The 23,792-nt window shown below is 40.1% G+C and overlaps 1 protein-coding gene across 48 annotated transcripts in view; it reads right to left on the bottom strand.

The window, feature by feature from the left end:
* Positions 1–23,792, bottom strand: part of ROBO2 (roundabout guidance receptor 2) — a 1,525,058-nt gene that overhangs the window by 122,105 nt on the left and 1,379,161 nt on the right. For all 48 annotated transcript variants that reach the window (XM_069760932.1, XM_069760937.1, XM_069760914.1 and 45 more), the window contains 5 exons: positions 20,508–20,713; positions 16,659–16,740; positions 16,391–16,556; positions 12,685–12,851; positions 10,962–11,083 (listed from right to left, as the gene is read on the bottom strand). In XM_069760932.1, the coding sequence (XP_069617033.1) occupies positions 10,962–11,083; positions 12,685–12,851; positions 16,391–16,556; positions 16,659–16,740; positions 20,508–20,713 (743 nt within the window). The remainder of the gene's footprint in view (positions 1–10,961; positions 11,084–12,684; positions 12,852–16,390; positions 16,557–16,658; positions 16,741–20,507; positions 20,714–23,792) is intronic.

The raw sequence follows: 23,792 nt of genomic DNA, 5'->3' as shown, positions 1-23,792 counted from the left end.
ACATCTCTACAACAACTGTTAAAAGGAGACTTTGTGCAGCAGACCTTCATGGTAAAATAGCTGCTAGGAAACCACTGCTAAGGACAGGCAACAAGCAGAAGAGACTTGTTTGGGCTAAAGAACACAAGGAATGGACATTAGACCAGTGGAAATCTGTGCTTTGGTCTGATGAGTCCAAATTTGAGATCTTTGGTTCCAACCACTGTGTCTTTGTGCGATGTAGAAAAGGTGAACGGATGGACTCTACATGCCTGGTTTCCACCATGAAGCATTGAGTAGGAGGTGTGATGGTGTGGGGGTGCTTTGCTGGTGACACTGTTGGGGATTTATTCAAAATTGAAGGCATACTGAACTAGCATGGCTACCACAGCATCTTGCAGCGGCATGCTATTCCATCCGGTTTGCGTTTAGTTGGACCATCATTTATTTTTCAATAGGACAATGACCCTCAAACACACCTCCAGGCTGAGTAAGGGCTATTTTTCCAAGAAGGAGAGTGATGGGGTGCTGCGTCAGATGACCTGGCCTACACAGTCACCAGACCTGAAACCAATCAAGATGGCTTGGGGTGAGCTGGACCGCAGAGTGAAGGCAAAAGGGCCAAGAAGTGCTAAGCATTAGTGTTGAGCATTCCGATACCGCAAGTATCGGGTATCGGCCGATACTTGCGGTATCGGAATTCCGATACCGAGATCCGATACTTTTGTGGTATCGGGTATCGGTATCGGATCCATAGGGATGTGTAAAATAAAGAATTAAAATAAAAAATATTGATATACTCACCTCTGCGGCGGCCCCTGGACATCACGCTGGTAACCGGCAGGCTTCTTTGTTTAAAATGCGCGCGTTTAGGACCTGCGAATGACGTCCCGGCTTCTGATTGGTCGCGTGCCGCCCATATGACCGCCACGCGACCAATCAGAAGCCGTGACGTCATTCGCAGGTCCTAAATTCCTAGAATTAGGAGTTTAGTGAATGAGAATGACGTCGCGGCTTCTGATTGGTCGCGTGCCGCTCATGTGACCGCCACGCGACCAATCAGAAGCCGCGACGTCATTCTCATTCACTAAACTCCTAATTCTAGGAATTTAGGACCTGTGAATGACGTCACGGCTTCTGATTGGTCGCGTGGCGGTCACATGGGCGGCACGCGACCAATCAGAAGCCGGGACGTCATTCGCAGGTCCTAAACGCGCGCATTTTAAACAAAGAAGCCTGCCGGTTACAAGCGTGATGTCCATGGGCCGCCAGAGAGGTGAATATATCAATATTTTTTATTATAATTCTTTATTTTACACATTAATATGGATCCCAGGGCCTGAAGGAGAGTTTCCTCTCCTTCAGACCCTGGGAACCATCAGGATACCTTCCGATACTTGGTGTCCCATTGACTTGTATTGGTATCGGATATCGGTATCGGCGATATCCGATATTTTTCGGGTATCGGCCGATACTATCCGATACCGATACTTTCAAGTATCGGACGGTATCGCTCAACACTACTAAGCATCTCTGGGAACTCCTTCAAGATTGTTGGAAGACCATTCCCGGTGACTACCTCTTGAAGCTCATCAAGAGAATGCCCAGAGTATGCAAAGCAGTCATCAAAGCAAAAGGTGGCTACTTTGAAGAACCTAGAATATAAGACATAATTTCAGTTGTTTCACACTCTTTTGTTAAGTATATAATTCCACATATGTTAATTCATAGTTTTGATGCCTTCAGTGTGAATGTACAATTTTCATAGTCATGAAAATACAGAAAAATCATTAAATGAGAAAGTGTGTCCAAACTTTTGGTCTGTACTGTAATTAAACCTCCCATTTGATGCACATCCAGTATTCAACTTTTCTTGACATCGCACGGAACCAAACACTTGTTTCTTCAGTACTCTCAATATTAACTTTAGGAAAATGTGTGCGGTCATATCCATGAGGGTAGAATAAGTACATAGAGCCTTGTCGATTATCCAAAGTTTAGATAATGTAAATACTGAGTCTGCCTGGGATTGAAGTCGCAGAAACTCCTCTATATAGAGCAAATTTTAAAACTGAACATATTTTAAACTTAGAATTGGTCTAAAGCTCATTTATTTAAATGTTTTTTATATATTCCCTAAGAGCCATATAAAATGTCATAACCATTACCTGAAACATTCATTCACGGTAAAAACTCTAAAGAACCACCTAACTTTCTTGACTGGAAGCAATGAAGTGCAAACTGAAAACATATTGTGGTAGATTGGTCTAAAGTCATGATTTAACAATTTATATGATGCACAAGTTTTCAACTTTTCAGAGTGGTGACCACTGAACACTTACAGAGATTGAAACCAAATGGGACTTTGTAAAATATATCAGACTTTAAGAAAAGACAGAGTTGGATAGCCATGTGTTTATCATTTAAGCTGTGTCTTGGGATCCTTTAAGATAAACCCTAATAGAATAAGTAGACTTAGCTGTTTTAAGAAAAAATGAATGACAACTGAAGTAATGCAAATTGCCTTAATTAGTAATATGACTTCAGAACTGGTGAGCGGCTTTGCAACTTTCCAATGGACTGAATAAATCCAGTCTTAAGCAAGGAGGCTCAACACTATTCAACCTGTCAGATCTTGTCAATACAATTAGCAGTGAGTGTTGACAGAAAACACAAAATAGTTCTAATGAAAGACAGGCTTCAAATTTGGTGAAAGCTGCAGCTCTTTCCCTTAAAAAAAAACAAAACCAAAAACATTGAGCCAAAAGAGTCTCTTTATTTTTTAACAAAAATCTATTCACATTGAGATTCATCTTGGGTCCATGATAGTAATTGTTTTCTTGGTTTTTGTTGATGTCAACTTGCGTTTTAGGCATCTTCTGATATTGTTAAACTAGATTATATCTATACCTCTCTAGACATATCACCAAACTCTAGAGAGGCACACGAAGTCCCTGTGTGGCATTTATAGACACGATGTACTCCACTATTCTTCTTAATAGGAAACAGGTGGAAACATTGCCGATGTCTTAAGTTTCCAAAAAAGGTGCAAAGTTTGTTTGCAGTCTAATTGGACATTTTAGATTTTAGGTGGGAAGTGGCAAAACATATTATTAAGATGTGTGAAAATTATAAAACATGAAAGTTGGCTGAGTCCACTGAATTCATCTGTTCTCTTGATGTGTAATGGGTCCATGCTGATAAATTATGTTGACCAAAGATGATGTACACAAATTATTTCAACATTAACAAAATAACTTTTGGGTGAAATCTATAAGTGAACAATCATTTAGCACAATGATGATAGACCATTATTGTAAAAATAGAATTGAAATTGGTCTGATTGTTGCTATGAGTTAACTGTAGTAGTCAATACATGGTCAATTGATCCTCATTAAACAACTCATTTTTATGTTCAATGAACGATCTTATAAATGCAATTTCTGTTGTCCTGAAACATGAATGGCCATTTTGAAGAATTGACTAAAATGTGTTCCCTAAACGAACCTAAACTCAACATTTGTCAATCATCAGCCAACATTTATATAATGACTATGGCAATCTTTAATGGCTCAATGTTAAATGTTTTAGACATTATTTTTCTTAGATGGTAAGGTCCAACTAAAGGTAGAAAAAATCATTAAATCATTCCTCTTAGTACTTAGAATAAAAAAAAACTTAGTAAAACATAAGCATTGAGAGAAAATTGCAATAAAATTATCTAGAAGAAAAGTGGAAGGAGAGCTGAATGTGAGAAAATTTACTCTACCATGTTTTGAGGTATTTTAGCCTCCATTTTCGTTTATGTGGGTAATATGGATCTTAAATACAAAATTTGGGTTTCTGTAAAATAAGAGCAGGGGCAATTGTTTTTATTTTCTTTAAGAATCTTTTTAGTTAGAGAACAGTATCTAACTTTTTAGTAAGAACACCAGATCAGTATAACTTGAATCGCCACTATTGGCCATTCTTTTAAGATAATAGGAGTGAAGATCCCCCATGTTGGGATGATCTCACCCTTCATACAATACTGACAGTGTTAAATACTATATGCAGAATTGGTTATTCTGAACAATTGTCCAGTCCATTGAAGCAACAATGGAAAAGTAACAATCTCAACAGTATAATAATGAGAACTTATCATTCCGCAACCTGGAAAGAATTCTACAACAACCTAGAAGTACCTATGGGATCTCACTCCTGCATAAGTATCCACGATGATCAAACTCTAGAGATTAGACATTCCCCAAATACAAGTACAGAGCGGACACAAACTGTATTTTTCCTGGATTTGTGATCTAAGGATAAAAAGAACAGCAGATTCTTACATGTATAATACCCCTACACGCCGATAATGAAGTCATAAGCATAGCCTGGGATTTATACCGGAAAATAACAAGTCACCTGAGACTCATTAGTGTTCTAAAATCATTGCAGTGCTGAGGCAGCATGGGGAGCAATGTACGTATACTGTACATGGAGGCTCACGCCTGCTGGAAACTTGGCAATGCTCCTCACCCGGTTATCATGGATTATATTTAACAAGATCAGTGACAATGTAACAATGGAGGTAGGATACAGGACTGTGTTTACATGACAGCCTGAATAGGTCAATGATACAATTCATAAAAACAATATATTGTACATTAATAAGGGGTTTAGGATTTGGCATCCCTAGAATGAACATTTTAAAGTAGTCTCATTGGGTGCAATAAAGAGGCTGTCTGAAACACAAATTAACATTGATGGTCTATCCACATGATAGATCATAAATGTCTGATCGGTGAGAGTGTGACAACCGGCATCTCTGCAGATCAGCTGTTCCCGGTATCGGTGGCCGGAACTACTCAGCACAACACAGCTCTGTCACCGGGTAGAGCACATACGGCTGTGGCCAATATTTCATCAACAAAGCTGTACTGTTTCATGACAGAGCAGTTACAGCCGACACAGACACCAGGAACAGCTGATCGGCGGGGATGTTGGCTGTCCCTCCCACCAATCAGACATTGATGACCTATCCCAAGTCCAAGACAACCATTTTAAGAACTCTCCAGTGATCCAACCTGACCCCATATAACTTAATAGTCATCTATACTTCACATTTACATGATTTATTTCATCGTCCTCATTATAAAACGTGGCACTGTGATCCTAAATAAATGAGGTTCCTGCATCATATGTCTCAGTGACAGTCACAAAGCTTTATATAAATATATACAGAGATATGAATGTAACTCATGATAGTGTTCTGTGAGCATCCATGAAAACAAGCTGTTTTTTTTTTTCAGAAGAGCATTAAGCAGCTGTTTTATAGATACGAGCAGGTTGTAAATCTGGCAAAATTGTTTAAATCCATTTTTGGTTCAAAGTAATTATTCATGAGTACTACAATCTTCCACTTAAAGGTAAGAACTATAGTTAAGATCAGAGCACAGTCATGTAGTGAATTGCGGCACGCAGATGGGTGACCTCTTCATATTGTCCTAATATTTGTGTTTGTACTTGATCATTTCAGTCTAATGTAGATGATAACCATTCTTAAGAAGGCCAAATTCTTAGATAACTTTTGTTCGAATGCTCATTTGGCCAGCAGCTATTCCTCTTGACTATCATCTACACTGACTTTGGTCGAATGTTCATGTGTTCCTAATAGGTAAAGTGGAGCAAACTGCATTATAGGATACCCTGGTCTTACCCTTACACGGAACCTGTCATTGGATCATGCTGCCCAAACCATGGATAGTATGAATCAGACCCTGGTTGTATGAATGTAGACAAGTATGTTTTACAAACACTATAGAATTTCAGAGTAAACGTAGTTGGAAAAGGCAGCCGGGTACTATATGCCTCAGCTGATTAGTCCAATGAGGTCCTTTTTCAGCTTTTCCCCCATCAGCTCCATATAACAAACAGGTAAATACAGAGCGCTGTCAATCAACTGTAATGGAGCAGGGTGAAGCTGGATGGGGACCTCATCGGACTAACTCTTTGAAATCATATGATCTGTCACTAGATTTCACAAAAAATGCCTACATGGGGGATAGATCTCTGAGACCTTATGACATTGCTCAAACATCAGTCTCAGAATAACAATATGATTATTTCTGAAAATTTTCTTGTCTAGGCTCCTAAAGTGCTAAGATTAATATGAAGATGAAGAACTTTTTAAAAAATATTATACAACCATTCTGATTTTTTAAAATAAGTACACCAAACTTATCCGGACTAAGATGTTTGTTTAGTAATGTATGCAGCCTGTATTGTGAAATCTGGTGACAGATAAAGTTTTAATCCTTGGAAAACGATGTTGATTCTACTGCAGGAGAAACCCAGGTGATGGTCTCCAGGATAGTTAGCGTTTGGTGCAAAAGCATTAATGTTGTAATAACGCAGTCAGGAACGGATTCGACAGCTCAGAGGATGAGATGAAAGTTAAAGGTGTAGCCGTTCTAAAAGGCACCATCTCAAGTTGTTAAATGGCCAAAATTGTAAGGTGCAACTTTGCAATTTATCATTGATGAAAAATCCTTTGTATTCTCAAGAACAGAGGGATGTGTTATTCTACAGTGTACAACTTGTTTCCAAGGTTATCGGCCACCCTGTGACTTTATAGTGGCCAGTTTCATAGGCAAGGAAAATACACTGCTTGCAGATTCTATGCTTTATAGCCTGAATTCTGAAGCTGGCTGGATTGCTGGATATGACCATGCTCAGTCCCCCTGCCCATTTCCAATTACTGCAGAGTCAAAACTGTCTCTGCCAGCACCATGGCAGAGACCTCACATCAATCCAGTGATGCAACCATCCTGCTGGTCCAAAGAGTCAATTTTCATGAGCGCACCGCACTACCCTCTGTCAACCAGAAAGTCAAGAGGCAGAAAAAGTGGTGCTCTGGAAGAAACATCATGAGAAAACACATTTAAACAAGCACAATAGAAAGATATCATGGTGGAGAAAATTAACTTTATGCAACAAGAGCCAATCAATATGTATTGTTAGTTGTTCAAATTCACTCTTCCACAGCAGAATAACTTTATGGATCCTGATATCTTTATCATTTTCAGAATTCTGTATGTTGAAACCAAGGTCAAGAGTTGGAGTCAGAAGTAAAACAACACGCACCAGTAAAAAAAATTCCAAAGGATAAGTAGGAACCTAACTATAGGGGGTGCAAGGATTGTAATCACACACAAGCCATTAAATGTAGGGTAGGGTGGGTCTAAAAGGTCTATTTGGCCAATATAAGGAGACCAATACTATTTAAGGCCAGTGATGAAATAGCATTCATAATAGGGTGACTGTAGTGGTGTTCTCCAAAATAGTGGACATATGATAGGCGCAATAAGGATGGCAGATCGTGGTGGTATTACACTACAATAAAGAACCTTTATTGGATTTCGACCACAATCTGCCATCCTTAATTCGACAATCATCTCTCCCGAATTTTGTGGGATGCCACATCCTGGCGCCCTATTCTGCATACTGGAGATTACTGTACCTTTAAGCAGGCCAACAGATCTGATGTGATCAACAGACGCCAGCTGTCTGGCAATGATATGCCGCAGTCAAACAGAAAACAAAGTGTGAAGCAGTTGAGTGCATGGATGAGGTCGCCATGTTTGGACCAGGAAGTGAAGGCACCAAGGTTACCAAGTAGCTTAAAATCACCATCTGGAGGTACAGACTGCTGGAGTCAGCAAATATAAGTAATAGACACCAGTTTTGATAAAACAGCATATAGATAGTGGAACCCTCCAACGAATAAAATGGTTCATTAGCTGCGCTGTATGCTGTAACGTGCTCTTTATATCCAGCACTAGTCCTGAGCACAGTTTAATCATCGCATCATTATCTAGGTCTGGGTGTACGATATACGCCGTATATCAGCCGGTACTAGTATCCTGGCAGCCTGCATAGATGATGTTATTTTTAGCTCATTAGGTTATTGAACGTGTTAGTTTTCCACCCTTCTTCTGTTTTTTAATGTGTCTAAATCAATACTCTAAAGTCAGTGACAGAATGCAGCAATACGATAACACATTCACTTTGCTGTGATTTTAACTGATTTTCTTACATTTAACTCTTTACTTAGTGACTTACAAACTAATTTCGCAATGGAGAAAAGAAAGTCTCCATTCAATTATTGTAGCCACCAAAAAATGGACCATTAATGTTGTGCCAAAATCTACCAAAATGAACCTGCAGTTCGTAGCTCAGTCAGTTTTGGCTACATAGTCATGTCTGGACCTTCTGGGCCTCTTCTCCCACCTAAGAAGACATTCAGTAAAGGCCAACTATACACATTAGATTAAAGCCGTTCGAAAGCACTGATATAGTTGATATCGGCCACCATCTATTGTGCATATGGGACGCACAATCTGTGAGTGTGGGTTGTTAAACTATATGGCTCCCATTCCCTCAACTTATCCAGTTCAAATTAGTAATACTAACCTACAAAACCATCCATAAGCTGTCTCCTCCATACATCTCTGAACTAATCTCCCGATATTTTCCCTCACGTAATCTCTGGTCCTCCCAAGACCTCCTGCTCTCCTCTGCACTTATTCGCTCCTCACCCAACCGCCTCCAAGACTTCTACCGAATATCCCCACCCTCTGGAATTCTTTGCCCCAACACATCCGACTATCAACCACATTCAGATCCTTCAGACGTAACCTGAAAATCCACCTCTTCAGGAAATGCACTGACCCTGCTGCCTCTTCACCAACACCGGAGCTCCTGCAACCCTCAACCTACTGTCTCCTTCCCCACCATCCTGCAGAATGTAAGCCCGCAAGGGCAGGTTCCTCGCCCCTCTGTATCAGTCTGTAATTTTTACTTTGCTTACTGTAAGTGATATATGTAATTTGTATGTAACCCCTTCTCATGTACAGCACCATGGAATCAATGGTGCTATATAAATAAATAATAATAATATGTGCATAATGCACATGCTGCAGAGAAACACCAACAGAGAATAATTACTTACAACTATCATTATTATTATTTATTTATATAGCACCATTAATTCCATGGTGCTGTACATGTGAAAAGGGGTTACATACAGGGTTATAGATATCGTTAACAGAAAAGAAATTTACAGTGACAGACTGGTACAGAGGGGAGAGGACCCTGTCCTTGTGGACTTACATTCTTCGGGATAATGGGGAAGAGACAGGAGGTCAGTGTGCTGCAGCACTGGTGGTGGTGAGGCTGCAGCTCAGGTGGTTGGTGAGGCGGCAGCTCGGGTGGTTGGTGGGGCGGCAGCTCTGGCGGTGGCGATGCGGCAGCTCGGGTGGTTGGTGGCAACACAGCAGCTGGGGTGGTTGGTGATGTGGCGGCAGCTTGGGTGGTTGATGACGTGGCGGCAGCTCGGATGGTTGGTGAGGCGGCAACTCGGGTGGTTCGTGAGGTGGCAGAATGGTTATTGCAGGCTGTAGGCTTTCCTGAAGAGATGGGTTTTCAGGATCCATCTGAAGGATCCAAGGGTGGTAGATAATCGGACGTGTTGAGGCGTGGAATTCCAGAGGATGGGGGATATTTTGGAGAACTCTTGGAGGCGGTTGTGCGAGAAATGAATAAGTGTGGGGGAGAGTAGGAGGTCTTGGGAGGATCGAAGATTACGTGAGGGAAGATAGTGGGACATTAGTTCAGAGATATAGGGAAGGGACAGGTTGTGGATGGCTGTTTGAACTGGATTCGTTGGGGAATTGGGAGCCAGTGGAGGAATTTGCAGAGGGGTGAAGCAGGGTAGTAGCGAGGAGAGAGGTGGATTAGCTGAGCAGCAGAGTTGAGGACAGACTGGAGTGGTGCAAGGGAGTTAGCGGGGAGGCCACAGAGGAGGGTGTTGCAGTAATCGAGGCGGGAGACGATGAGGGAATGCACAAGAGTTTTAGTAGATTGTGGGCTTAGGAAGGGACAGATTCTAGCAATATTTTGAGTTGGAGGCGACAGGAGGTGGCAAGAGTTTGGACGTGCGGTTTGAAGGACAGGGCAGAATCGACAGTTACCCCGAGGCAGCGGATTTCAGGTGTGGGAGAGAGCGTGATGCCGTTTACCATAATAGATAGATCGGGTAGGGGGATATGCGAGATGGGGAAAGATGATGAGTTCAGTTTTGTCTACATTGAGTTTTAGGAAGCGAGAGTTGAAGAAGGAGGATATGTCTGACAGACACTACGGGATTCTGGACAGAAGAGAGGCAATATCTGAGCCAGAGAGGTAGATCTGAGTGTCGTCCGCATATAGGTGGTACAGGAAGCCATGGGACTTTATGAGTTGTCCTGGGCCAAGGGTATAGATGGAAAAAAGTAGAGGCCCTAGGACAGAGCCTTGAGGGACTCCAACAGAGACGGGGTGGGGTGAGGAGGTAGTGTGGGAGTGGGAAATGTTAAATGTGCGGACGGAAAGGTATGAGGCAATCCAGGACAGGGCAAGGCCTTTGATGCCAAGGGAAGAAAGAATATGTGGCAGTAGGCAGTGGTCGACTGTGTCGAAAGCAGGGGACAGGTCGAGAAGGAGGAGGATGGAGAACTGTCTGTTAGCTTTGGCTGTGAGTAAGTCATTAGTAATTTTGGTCAGAGCAGTTTCGGTGGAGTGGTGGGGGCGGAAGCCAGATTGGAGGTTGTCAAGGAGAGAGTTAGATGAGAGGTGGGAGGAAAGTTGACCATGGACATGCTGCTCAAGGAAGTTTCAATAAGTAGGAAATATGTTTTTCCTTTTTTAATGCTGTCTAGACCTAGGGTGCGTCTTGTAGTAAGGTGCGTTATATATATATATATATATATATATATATATATATATATAGTAAATGTTCAGAGACGTTAGGAAATGAGGAGTTTGTGGTAACTCATTTTGTATATTTATGGCCAGCGTATGCCAGATGATAATCAGATGATGACAATGTATAGAGTAATTTCTGTTGTTGGCTACTAACATGTTTATTAACACATATATGCACTCAGCTATAAAGAACTTACCGTCCAGGAGACCTGGATAGTGGTAGGTGAAAGGACCACAGGGTTGTGCAGACGAACAATCACATCTCCCAGCTCTTTCTGGACTTGCCGGTGATCTACACCTTGAACTGTTGGACTTATATCTAGTGAACACAATTACAGAACAGTTAGAAAATAACACAAAATCTTCCTTATTATTGATTGTGCAGCAGAATTATTGGAATTTCTGAAGGATTATTTAGAAGAAAACGCTTAAGTTATGGATCGATTTGATAAAATGGAAACTGAAGAAAAGCTCAGGCTACATGACGGTGGAACCTGTCTAGACGACAGACATCGAATATTAACGCAAAGTAAACTTTCTTGGCAAAGTAGATGCTTCTCTTTCCTGTTTCTTATTTATGGACACAGCACTAAATGAAGATCCATCAGCTCTATGGTTTAATTTCGATATTAATTGTATTTACCATTAAATAGCAATCTAGAACATCTTTTGTTCTAACTCTTTGATGTGCTATTCCTCAGTAGAGAGTAACCTACACTGTCCAATCATTGCAGACTATATAGAGACACACCCCTTTGACAATGAGATTAATAACACCCAGTTGTTCATTTAGTAACATTTCTAGGAGGAGTAACAGAGGAAATATACACTGTAGAATGTGGTGAGTTTTCTTTCAAGTTCGGGGCAATGCAGCCATGATGCTACCATTTATACCCATTGCCATTGTTGATTTGGGTAATATATTTATTGCTTGCTTCCTTACAATGTTGAGAGCACAAATGTATGTTCCTGTATCCAGAGTCTGGCACAAACAGAAGACTTTGCCTACAAATATTCAGTATTTCTTGCGACAACCATTCTATACACCTGCACGGAGTTGAGCAGACTCTTGTATCAGTGAAGGATCTCTTGTAAAGATAAGTCTTTTAATTATCAAAATTACTGAATCGTGACCTAATTCCTGTCTGAATTAGCTGACAGCCCAGTGACTTGATTATATGCATTAATAAATGGTGATGCCAAATATTGTAAATGACAGTTTCTTGTGAAAATTAGCATACATTTCCATAGCAGCATCCTCAACTATAATATTTACATAGATAAAAAACAGATAGATAATTTAAGTATCTATCTATCTATCTATCCGTCCGTCCATCTATCCATTTATCCATCCACTATCTATATAAAAGCTATGTCCCCGATTCACCATTGCCTTTCTGTGCGTTGTTTGTATAGTTTTGTGGTTTTTGAGCCTTTTTTTTGTTTTCATTCAATTCATTATTCTATTTCTTTTTTTTTTAAGTCTGTTTTATGCGTGCTCATCGGTGTTTTTATTTTCTCAATTTGTAGGCAAAGTTTAGCCAACTTCAAATCTTTTTGGCCAATTCATCAATCTTAACTTTTTAAAAATTTGGCGCAACTCTGCTCCAGTCCTTACTCCAGCCGGTGTAATTTTATGCATACCTTTTCAAAAATTGATAGGAAAAAAATCCCATTGGCACAAAATTCATTAACCACATACGTTATTTAGATTAATTTGGCACAATAAACATCAGTGAATACCTCAATGCAAAAAAAGGAAAAATAACTTAAAAAGCACAAATGATGAATTGGGGCTTTAATATTTGTCTAAAATCTATATGTGTATCTGTCTGTCTGGCTCTCAGTAGCTGGACATGACATCCAGGACATTTCTTCAGATAACACTCCTTTTCCACATAATGTACTTATGCTCATTACCTTGTGTCCGTACTGGATCAGACATGGGGCTCGGATCACTAAGACCTTCAGCGTTGATAGCTCTCACCATGAAAAGATAGATTGTGTTTGGTCGAAGCCCTTTCACGGTATACAACGTGGTCTTCACATGATTTGCGACTGTCTGCCAACTATTGCTGACAGATTGGCTGCAGAAAAAAACATAAAAATACTGTGTCAAAACTTTTAATCATTCCGGCAAAATTTCCAGACAGATCCGATAAGTGTCTACGTGATGTGTGTACCGTACAGGAAAACGATTAGTGATCTATCGGGCACTGGGCAAGAGAAGCCTGCAGAAGAAGTGCCTGGAGCATACTGTATTAATAATAATCTTTATAATAATGATCTTTATTTTTATATAGCGCTTTACAGTTTGCACACATTATTATCTCTGTCCCCGTTGGGGCTCACAATCTAAATTCCCTATCAGTATGTCTTTGGAATGTGGGAGGAAACCGGAGTACCCGGAGGAAACCCACGCAAACACGGAGAGAACATACAAACTCTTTGCAGATGTTGTCCATGGTGGGGCTTGAACCCAGGACGCCAGCGCTGCAAGGCTGCTGTGCTAACCACTGCGCCACCGTGCTGCCCATATTAATAGCTGTAACTAATAATATCCTAAATATAAGTCATCACATATTTACTAGCAATCTATTTATCTATATCTATTGTTTCAGCTCTATTTCGAGCCATGACGACTTGATGGATGGATGAACTATCTTGTGTAAGCCTAGATAGGTCCACCAGGGTCTTCTCTGACGTTATTTTGATTGTATCAAATAATCAGGTCTCTGGTCTTCATCTTCGTCTAGTTCCTTCTATTCTTCCAACCACACGATATCCTTCACTAGTGATTGCTCTCTTTGTATGATGTGTCCAAAGTCGGTAAGTTGTAGCTTGGTGATCCTTGCTTCCAGTGACATGTCTGGTTTGATTTGTTCCAAAATAGATTTTTTTGTTTTTCTTGCCATCCATGGTATTGATAACATCCTACCTTATTTTTTATGATGTTATACATATATAAAACATAAATATGTTATGTATATCTGTACATAACATATACTGTAGATGTTATGTTTTCTTATCTATCAGACATGAACAATTTCCCAAATTCAATAGATTTTCTCCATTCAGAATGTGAGGTACGATTTACATCAAATATGTCCTGTGTAAATCGAATCTGCCAGGAAGTGGTTAAAAAATAATAACCTGCTATAATAACCAGTAGAGATGAGTGAACCCGAAGTGCAAAATTCGGGGGTTTGTGTCGGACACCTAGTGTCCGGTGCTGAACTCTGAACATGGACTTGACCCAGAAGTCAACTTTAGCGTTCAGATTCCAGAAGAAGAAAGAGAGATTTTCCAGCTCTAAAATTTGAGTAACCATTGTTTTCTATGGAATTCAGGTTCTGGTTCAAATTCAGGTGTAGTTCTGATACCCGAATCGAACTTTGGATTAACTTTCGGTAGAGCCCGACAAACCTGAACTTCCACAGGTCCGCTCATCTCTACTTACCAGTGCTCGGCACTCCTGATACATGTCATGATACCGCTGATTACTCATTTACATTTGCCGTTCCTTATGAGACTGTATAGCCAATTGTGCCGCTCACCGGAAGAAGGTGGAAGAGCAGCCAATTAGAAAACCAGAAAGGGAACGAAGGCAGTGGGACAGGTATGAGGAGAGACATTCAATGTTGAAAAAAAGAGCTTATTATTTTTTCCCTCCTTCCTGGCACTCAGAATCCAGCGAATGAAGGAAGGTAGACCGCCTATTTGTTGGATTCACGCAAAATTTGGATAAGTCTCAATCCATAAATTTGGGAAAGGATATAAATTCTATTAGTTTAGATTTTATTCTATTGATCTATCTAGCTATCCGTTTATAGATCACGTTATTAGCCCAGCAGGGATTTCTTCCCTAATGTGTGCCCACATTGAGGATCATTAAGAAGCTCCGATCCACTGTTGATTCATGCTAATGTCTAGTAATGCAGGCAGCGGTGCGTGTTCTGTACTTCTGAGCTAACACTATATGTATCTAAGAACAAGCATCTGTCAGGATGTCACTGAGACGCTCACTGCTTACGAAGTATTAAATAACAATTACCATAACTGGAGGAAGATGGATGACTGTGGCAAGTACCTGATCAGAGGAAGGAATCCTGTCATCTTACAAAATGGTATTCTGTGTGCCTGACTACTGGCGATTGTCAAAAAATATGCCTAATATCAATAATAAGCTGTCGGAACAGTCACTAGATGAGTTATTATGCCATTTTGTGCCGTATGAGGTACACATGCAGTTAAGCTGAATTTTTCACAATACTGTTTTAAAGGGGTTGTCCACCCCGAGTAAATTTTTTGCAAGCCGTGCAGCTAATGTTGAATTATATGGAACACTGAGAAAAAGAGCAGAGACTCTAATTGGTACTTGACCTCAGTTACGCAACTGGAATACTTGGAACCAGTAAGCAGGGCTAAATCCTTACAGTGTGTACATTACATAGAGTTACTCAGGGTGGACAACCTCTTTGATGCGGCTCCATCTTCAGATTTCACAGTACTATATTAGATAGATCTCTTAAACTTGATGAGAATGGTATGCTTAATTTAAAAATACATTTTAGAATGACCGGATAATCTTGATATTAAAGATGAGAATTTTAGGAGTACCTTAACATCTTAAAGGAGATGTTTTACATAAAGAATTGTTCAAGACAATCAATTAAAACTAAAGTGTGGTTTTGCATATAGATTGCATTCTCATCAGTGACAGTGCTCCATCCTGTTTCTTCTGTGCTTGGAATGTAGGTCCATGTTCAGTAACGGACGCACATGATCATTAGTTTCCTTAGTCTGTCTCAGATTGCATAGTGACAGTGAGGAGGCCAATACTATGTGGTAATAGAATGAAAACTTGATCCGAAAGGGGTTCTCTGGTCTCAAACTACAAGTCTGCTTTCACTCTGTTCTCCGGTGCCAGCACTAGCAGTCATGTGACCATAAGTATGAGATATGTATACGCCCTGTCACATTCCGACTAGACTTGTATTGAGCAAGGCTGCACCCATCTAGTTGGAATGTAACCGGGAGTATGCATATTGCTGCCACCAGCACTGACACCAGAGAATCCTCACAGATGTGAGGATTACCAAGTCTGCAGTAACAGAGTGACTGCAGATTTGTAATTTAAGACAGGACAATCCTTTTAAGTCTATGTAACAAGCAAGGCTGAGAGACACGAAAGTGAGATACAGATAGATATAGTAGAGAGATAGGCCAGGCCAGGTCTTCACTCCAGACCAGGTCTTCAAGGAGACCAGGTCTTCAAGGCCTCTGACGTCGTTGTGGGTTATTACAATGTACATCACCTGAGGTCAGAAGCCTTGCCAAACCGGAAGTCAGGACCATGGAGAAAAGAGGTCGCAGAGAATGCCCATAATGAGTGAAGGAGAAAAGACAACGTGTGATGAATCAAAGAGTGAGGGCAACAGGACTGGTCAGCGGTGAGGTGAGTATACATTTATTTGGTATTTTTGTGAACCTATATTTATTATGCTCTGAGGTTTGGAGAGAACATGCATCCGCTCATCTCTAGTACTGATATCACAGAGATGCTATCTGATACAATATCATACAAAAATAGAAATAGGAAATCCCATAAACCCAGCTGACTTACCTGAAAGCTTCAATAATATAAGACGTGACAGGTAGGACTCCCGGAGTTCCTAGATGCCATGATAAAGTAACGCTGTTCTTGCTGACATCAGTAACTTGAGGTTTTGATGGTGACCCCGGCAGGTCATTTATATCATAACTTTTACTTACAGTCGCTCCGGCAGATTCTAAGGTTAAGTAGAGAAATATCAGACACTTATCCACGAGTCTAGTCAGAGAACTCTACCACTATATACCGATATGGCAGCAATGTGGACATGACACTTTACCTGTCACTTCCAAAACAGAACTCCAGGTAGTTTCACCGCTTGAACTCGTAGCGACACAAGTGTAAGTGCCAGAATCTGTCGTCTATAAGGAAACAATACAATTGTTAGAAAACATCAGGTAAAAAGGAAGCTTTCATTAAATGTCCCATTGTGGATGTTCAAAGATAGTTCAATGTGTCAATGATTTTAATACATGGCCCTTGGCTTCATTGGGTTGTTCGTTAAATAATGGCATTAAATAATCTGAATATAGACATTTTAAGGTCCAAATTGCACCAGGTTAACAGCTGATCGGTAGGGTGCTGGGTGTTAGATCCCCCACTGATCTGATATTGAAGACCTATTTCTAATGCTAGATCATCAATATGTCAGTCATGAACAACTCCTTTAATCTGACCCATTTAGCAAAATTACTGCAAAGTAAAAATAAAAATTAATCGTCGCATTTTCATCTTTTTTTGTCTCGTTTTTGTTGTCTTTGTCCATTTTTCCTTTGTACCTAATTCTTCACTTAATTTTCCATTTTTTTAAAAATCTATTTTACATACATTTTCCTGTTTTTTTGTTTGTGTTTTTTTTTATGTTCGTCATTGTGGCTGAAGTTTAGGCTTTCCAGATGTCTTCAGAAAATTCCTCCATTTCAACTTTTCAAAAAAAAAAAAAAAAAAATCACATATGTACCTCTTTTACCGCCAGAATTATTTTATGCATGCCAGAAAAATGTTGTGCAATTCTTACCAGACTTTGCGAAACGTGCATTTTTTTTTTAAAATTAAAAAGTCCTCAAAACTATTTAAGACAGAAGTAAAGACAATTTTTGACTTCCACAAAATTCCAGAATTGCCTGGGCCATTTTGTAAAATTTGGTGCAAAAAAAATGTCAATGAACACTACAAGAATAAAAAAGAAAAGTGGGTTAAATAAAAATAAAATAATTCAAGAGATGAATCACGACCTTGGTATTTAGTAAACTATAAGCTTCCTATTTCCTAAAATGTATTATATTGATCAATTAGAATTTATTTATTGAACCATATTTTCAGATTTTCTTTTTTCTGTCTGTAGAAAGTATAGTTCTCCTTGAGGAAGGACATGAGCTACTCTACGGATTTCTGAAAAATACAGATTATTTTTGGCTGGTAACTCGGAGTGCACAGAGAGTTTAGAGACAAGCTTTATAAATCCCGGACTATCACTGTTATCGTGTTCATCATTTCAGCCAATTCAGGAGAATATTTAGTAGAGAAGCCGCATGGGTTCTTAGAGATGACTCGGGATCACTGAGCTCCCACCTTGAAAGGCTGCTTTCCGCAAACTCCTTGGGATCTTGCCTATTGAAGCGCACTATTTAATCCAGCAGTACAATAAAAATGCATTAACCTTTGTGGTCAGTTCCTGCCTTCAGTATTGAGTGGGAGGCTAAATTGTTTACTCAAGGAGTGCTGACATTCATTTTTTTTTAATAAATTCCATTTTGTTCCAAGGAAGTTAATAATTAATTTATGGTGAGCGACAGACATAAACTTCGGGGTATTTCCTATTGTCACTACTACATGATTGCATTGCAAGAAGTGTCTTTACTGAAAGAACGTAATGCATGCAAAAATCCTGAACTGATAAATATAAAAAAAATACATAAACAAAATAGAAAATACACAATAAAACAGATCAAAATAAAGATATGCAAATAAAAAGAAATAAATAATAGACAATAAACATATTGCTTTATTAAACAGGTTGTCATCTTTCATCCTCATCGGTAACTTTGTGGGTGTCCAGAGACTTCTTCATGAGGATACCCACCTTCCCCATATTGACTAGAACTGGATGTTTATAGCCACTAATGATTTAGTAGGTTATATAAGAGGATTTTTAAGGCTTTGTGCCAGTTTTCTTCTCAAAAAGGTTGCAAATTTGCTCAAATATATGAGACTTTTTCAAATTTTACATCTTTATCACCACTTTTGAAATGTAGGTAGGAAACTGCGCATGGTTAGCTGCATAAATAGGTTTAAGCCAGATTTATGAATTATGATTGCTGAAAATCAGTTCTACATAAAAGTGTTATATTTAAAGATACATCAAATTTTTCAAACATCACATGACACTTTGAGAAATTTTGAGCAAATTAAAGGTTTTTTTCAGGCTTTGGGCTCATGTCTGCATTCATTCTATCTGACTGCAGACTTGTGAATCCTCACGACATGCACAGAACGTACTGTCAAGATTCTTGGTAGCTAACACTAGGAGTGGGCAGTCATGTTTGCAATCTGCATACGTTCAGACACATTCTGCCTAGATGTGTCCGGCCTTGCTGATATCACTTGCACTGATCAAGGCTGCAGTCACGCAGTGATGGTCTCATATAAGGAAGGAGGGCCTCAAACTGTCCCTGGAACTGTGACCCTAACTATCCCTCCCAGAGGTACTCTTGAAGGTAGAGAGGCCAGAGTCTCCAACCTTACTATGCTCCTGTTAAACCCTGATTTGTCCCCTCCCCCAACCCCAACCCATGAGGCATAGAACAGAAATATAAGGTAAGCAAGACACAGACAAAACAGGGATAACAGAAAACCTAGATCTTACAAAAGCAGTAACCAACAATAGGGAGGAGGATAGGAACAGGGAGGAATAAACTAAATGGGAACAGGGACCGGGAGATAAACACACACGTATTACGGCAAACCACAGAATACTACTACAACAACTCTACTCCAAACACTGAGCTTTAGCACACGGCACAGGAAGATGTATCTTTCACTGGCAGGTACAGGATGGTCTGACTAGTTTTTATAGGAAGAGGTAATGATCAGATTAGAAGCAGCTGAAATGCATGTTTCTGACAAGCATAAAAAAAGGTTGCTAACCTCTAAAGCAGCAGAAAAAACTAAATGCATTTAATATGGGACACAAATCACACCATCTCTAAAGAAGACCTGTGATTCATTACCCGATGTAACCATCTGACTCCAGGTCTTCCAGTGGGACGTAATACCCTCACGACAGCTGCATACATTTAGCCAGCACGTAAACGCCAATCACATGCTCAAGGTCACGTGTCGACCCGCTTTTGAAAATCACACTTTGTGCACTGTGAAGATTCACAAGACTGCAGCCACATTGAGCTTCAAGCCTGAACAACCCATTTAGGGCAATGTAACCAAAGGGAAAACTAATTTAAAAGGGTTGCTCCGTGGAAACGAGTTATCCCTTATCCACAGTATAGGTGGGTAGCTGACTTTTGTCAGCGGCAGTGTGCATGCCCAATCACTGCTTCATTCATTTCCTATGGGGCTGCTGAGCTCCTTACTCAGCTATTTTTTGGCAGCTGCATAGAGAATGAATCGAGCACAGGACGGACATCAGATGAAAACTTGTTTTCGACAGAGAACCCCTTTAAAAAAAATCCTTAATGATGAATTTCCCCCATGCAACTGTTTATATTTTCCAGGAAAATTATACTATTGTTCCCCCAGGAAAAGAACTGGATGCGGAAATTCTCTATTAACCCATTTTCTTTGGGTGGGATTTGCTTTCAAAGATACTGTAGGCTTGTCCACATACGTGAGTTTTCTCATCTACTTCTACTGTATCTTCTCATTATGCCATTTAAGATTGGTGGGGGGGTCTTCAATTGTATTATTCAAAGGAAGTCAAGAAAGCTAATAATGTCTGCCCTGATAATTATTATTTTCTGTGGTACATCTCCAGTCTACATACATGACATTAGCAGCACTAAACTACAATAAGAAAATGCAATTTAGGTTTGTATTTGTCTAATAGACAACAGTTTGGCTGGTAAAATACTAAAGATTCCAAAAACCTATGATATTTGCCTATTTTTCTTACCTTTAGGGATTTAATCTGTAGAGATCCTTTATCAAGAATGGATAATCTGGTGTCTCGCCCCATGAAATTGAATCCTTCCTTTAACCAGCTTATGACTGGCATAGGATCACCTGTTGCCTTGCATTTCAGCAATGCTGTCCCATCTACCGCCAATGTCTGGTTGGTTGGGCCTTGTAATATTATTGGCGGTGGTCTGTCTGTCAAAACTAAAAAAAAAAGAAAACAATAAAAATGAATCCAGAGATAATCGACAATATATAATCTCTTCATAGACAAACTAACTAGTGGAAACGTAAGGCATCAAATTGGGGTATTCATAAAATCCTAAAGCAGGTCCCTCCGCACCTTGGATAAACCTTTGGGCTAGTTTCCTTCTTCGATTTTCTGGAGACTATAGAGAGTCTTTTTCAGATTTTGGCTAATGACCACTTGGGTCCACTTGATACCCTCAACAGGTCCACCACACTAGACACTGAACCAACAGCATATTGTGGCACAAAATCCTTCCAAAATGTTAAAACTAAATCCATCTAAACTTAAGTTATAAGAAAATCCCTTTTTATGGTTATACCACTTTACACCATGCCCTTTATGTCAGTTTTATGAATGCATAAATTAGAAGCGTGAAGCAAGCTATTAGGTTTATGACGATGCTCGGTCATTTGTATATTTCTGGATACCACATGTCATTTATTTTAATGGCCTAAATGGTTTGCATTAAATGAGTTGGATCAATAACAGATTAAAAGTCCTTTTCCATCAGAAATAGTTCTCGGCTCCGAGGGTGTTCACTGTGTGAGCCAGATACAGGTTTCCATGACATTAGGGTCGGAGGTTAAATGAACACTTAGAAGTTGCAGTGAGGTGTGAACATCCATACTGCCACCAAAACTGAGACCAGTCAGCCCTCATTTTTACAACCTTCAATTGTTTTATTACCTTGATCCCTAAAATGTACTCCTGACTCAAAATCTATTTTCTGCATTCACTCTATAACACGGTGCACTAGGAATCATTGGTCGGGTTCTCTGCGGCTTTATTGATGAATGACACTTGCAGTAATCTAACAGTCTGCACAACTATATATTGTGTGAACTAAAGTCAGCTAAATCTAATTCACCAGGAGTATAAAAAGTATCCGAAATCAGAGATACAAAACAGGTATAAAAAACACCACACAAAACATAAACCACGTGATCGTCATTAATGACTTGTGCCTAAGTTCTGCTTATGGCCGGGAAACAATTGGGAACTTAGGGAGTCAGCAAACAGAACAGACACCCAAATTTGTTACATTGGCATTTTGTGATGGAACTCAGAACACTTTTCTTCACTATTTCACTTTTTGGGTGACTTTAGACCAATTGTATGCCCCTGAATTGGGGCACATTAATAGAACATTTAGATACACCCATTTTTCAAGCCAGATACTTTTTCCTAGTAACTTTTAAAAATGGTATGGTCTGGCGCAAAAACTTTGTAAAACTCAAGCTTAAAGAACATGAAGTAGAGATGGATCCAACTACACAGATCACAATTCCTGAAGTTATACGAATTCCTATTAATACATTCCACAAAACATCCATAACAGTCCAAAAGTGAAACACCACCGACACATGTGTTGATGCATGAAGCACCTTTAGCATTAGGCGGTTTCACACATCCATTATTCGAGGTCCAAGAACTGCCCATGATGTATGGATTGACCTCGGATCTCTAAACCATAAGTCCATAGCCTCTTACACGATGCATGGATTATCCTCGCTTCACTAAACCCTAAGTCCATAGCCTCTTACACGATGCATGGATTATCCTCGCGTCTCTAAACCCTAAGTCCATAGCCTCTTACATGATGTATGGATTGTCCTCGGGTCTCTAAACCTTAAGTCCATAGCCTCTTACACGATGCATGGATTATCCTCGGGTCTCTAAACCCTAAGTCCATAGCCTCTTACACAATGCATGGATTATCCTCGCATCTCTAAACCCTAAGTCCATAGCCTCTTACACGATGCATGGATTATCCTCGCGTCTCTAAACCCTAAGTCCATAGCCTCTTACATGATGTATGGATTGTCCTCGGGTCTCTAAACCTTAAGTCCATAGCCTCTTACACGATGCATGGATTATCCTCGGGTCTCTAAACCCTAAGTCCATAGCCTCTTACACAATGCATGGATTATCCTCGCATCTCTAAACCCTAAGTCCATAGCCTCTTACACGATGCATGGATTGACCTCGGGTCTCTGAACCCTAAGTCCATAGCCTCTTACACGATGCATGGATTATCCTCGCGTCTCTAAACCCTAAGTCCATAGCCTCTTACACAATGCATGGATTATCCTCAGGTCTCTAAACCCTAAGTCCATAGCCTCTTACACGATGCATGGATTATCCTCGCATCTCTAAACCCTAAGTCCATAGCCTCTTACACGATGCATGGATTATCCACATGTCTCTAAACCCTAAGTCCATAGCCTCTTACACGATGCATGGATTATCCTCGGGTCTCTAAACCCTAAGTCCACAGCCTCTTACACGATGCATGGATTATCCTCGCGTCTCTGAACCCTAAGTCCATAGCCTCTTACACGATGCATGGATTATCCTCGCGTCTCTAAACCCTAAGTCCATAGCCTCTTACATGATGCATGGATTATCCTCGCATCTCTAAACCCTAAGTCCATAGCCTCTTACACGATGCATGGATTATCCTCGGGTCTCTAAAACTTAAGTCCATAGCCTCATACATGATGCATGGATTATCCTCGTGTCTCTAAACCCTAAGTCCATAGCCTCTTACACAATGCATGGATTATCCTCGGGTCTCTAAACCCTAAGTCCATAGCCTCTTACACGATGCATGGATTATCCTCGCGTCTCTAAACCCTAAGTCCATAGCCTCTTACATGATGCATGGATTATCCTTGGGTCTCTAAACCCTAAGTCCATAGCCTCTTACGCGATGCATGGATTATCCTCGGGTCTCTAAACCCTAAGTCCATAGCCTCTTACACCATCCTCGCGTCTCTAAACCCTAAGTTCATAGCCTCTTAGCCCTCCGTCACATACAATATTCGGACTAACGAGTTCACATACAATGTGCCTGTCAGGCGCCTGCTGGAAAAATACCTATAATATCTAATGTTTGCAATTTCAGTGCTCTAAAAGTGATCAGTGACCTTCATAGGGATGTAATAAAAGAGACTACACATAATCAGTTGCAAAAAAAAACATTTACTTAACATAAAACTAATAACTATGAAATACAAACTTTTCAAAACT

This window comes from Ranitomeya imitator, chromosome 3, assembly GCF_032444005.1.
Source record: "Ranitomeya imitator isolate aRanImi1 chromosome 3, aRanImi1.pri, whole genome shotgun sequence".
Classification (NCBI taxonomy): Eukaryota; Metazoa; Chordata; class Amphibia; order Anura; family Dendrobatidae; genus Ranitomeya; species Ranitomeya imitator.
The sequence above is the reverse complement of the archived record's forward strand: the minus strand, read 5'-3'. Positions and strand labels throughout refer to the sequence as shown.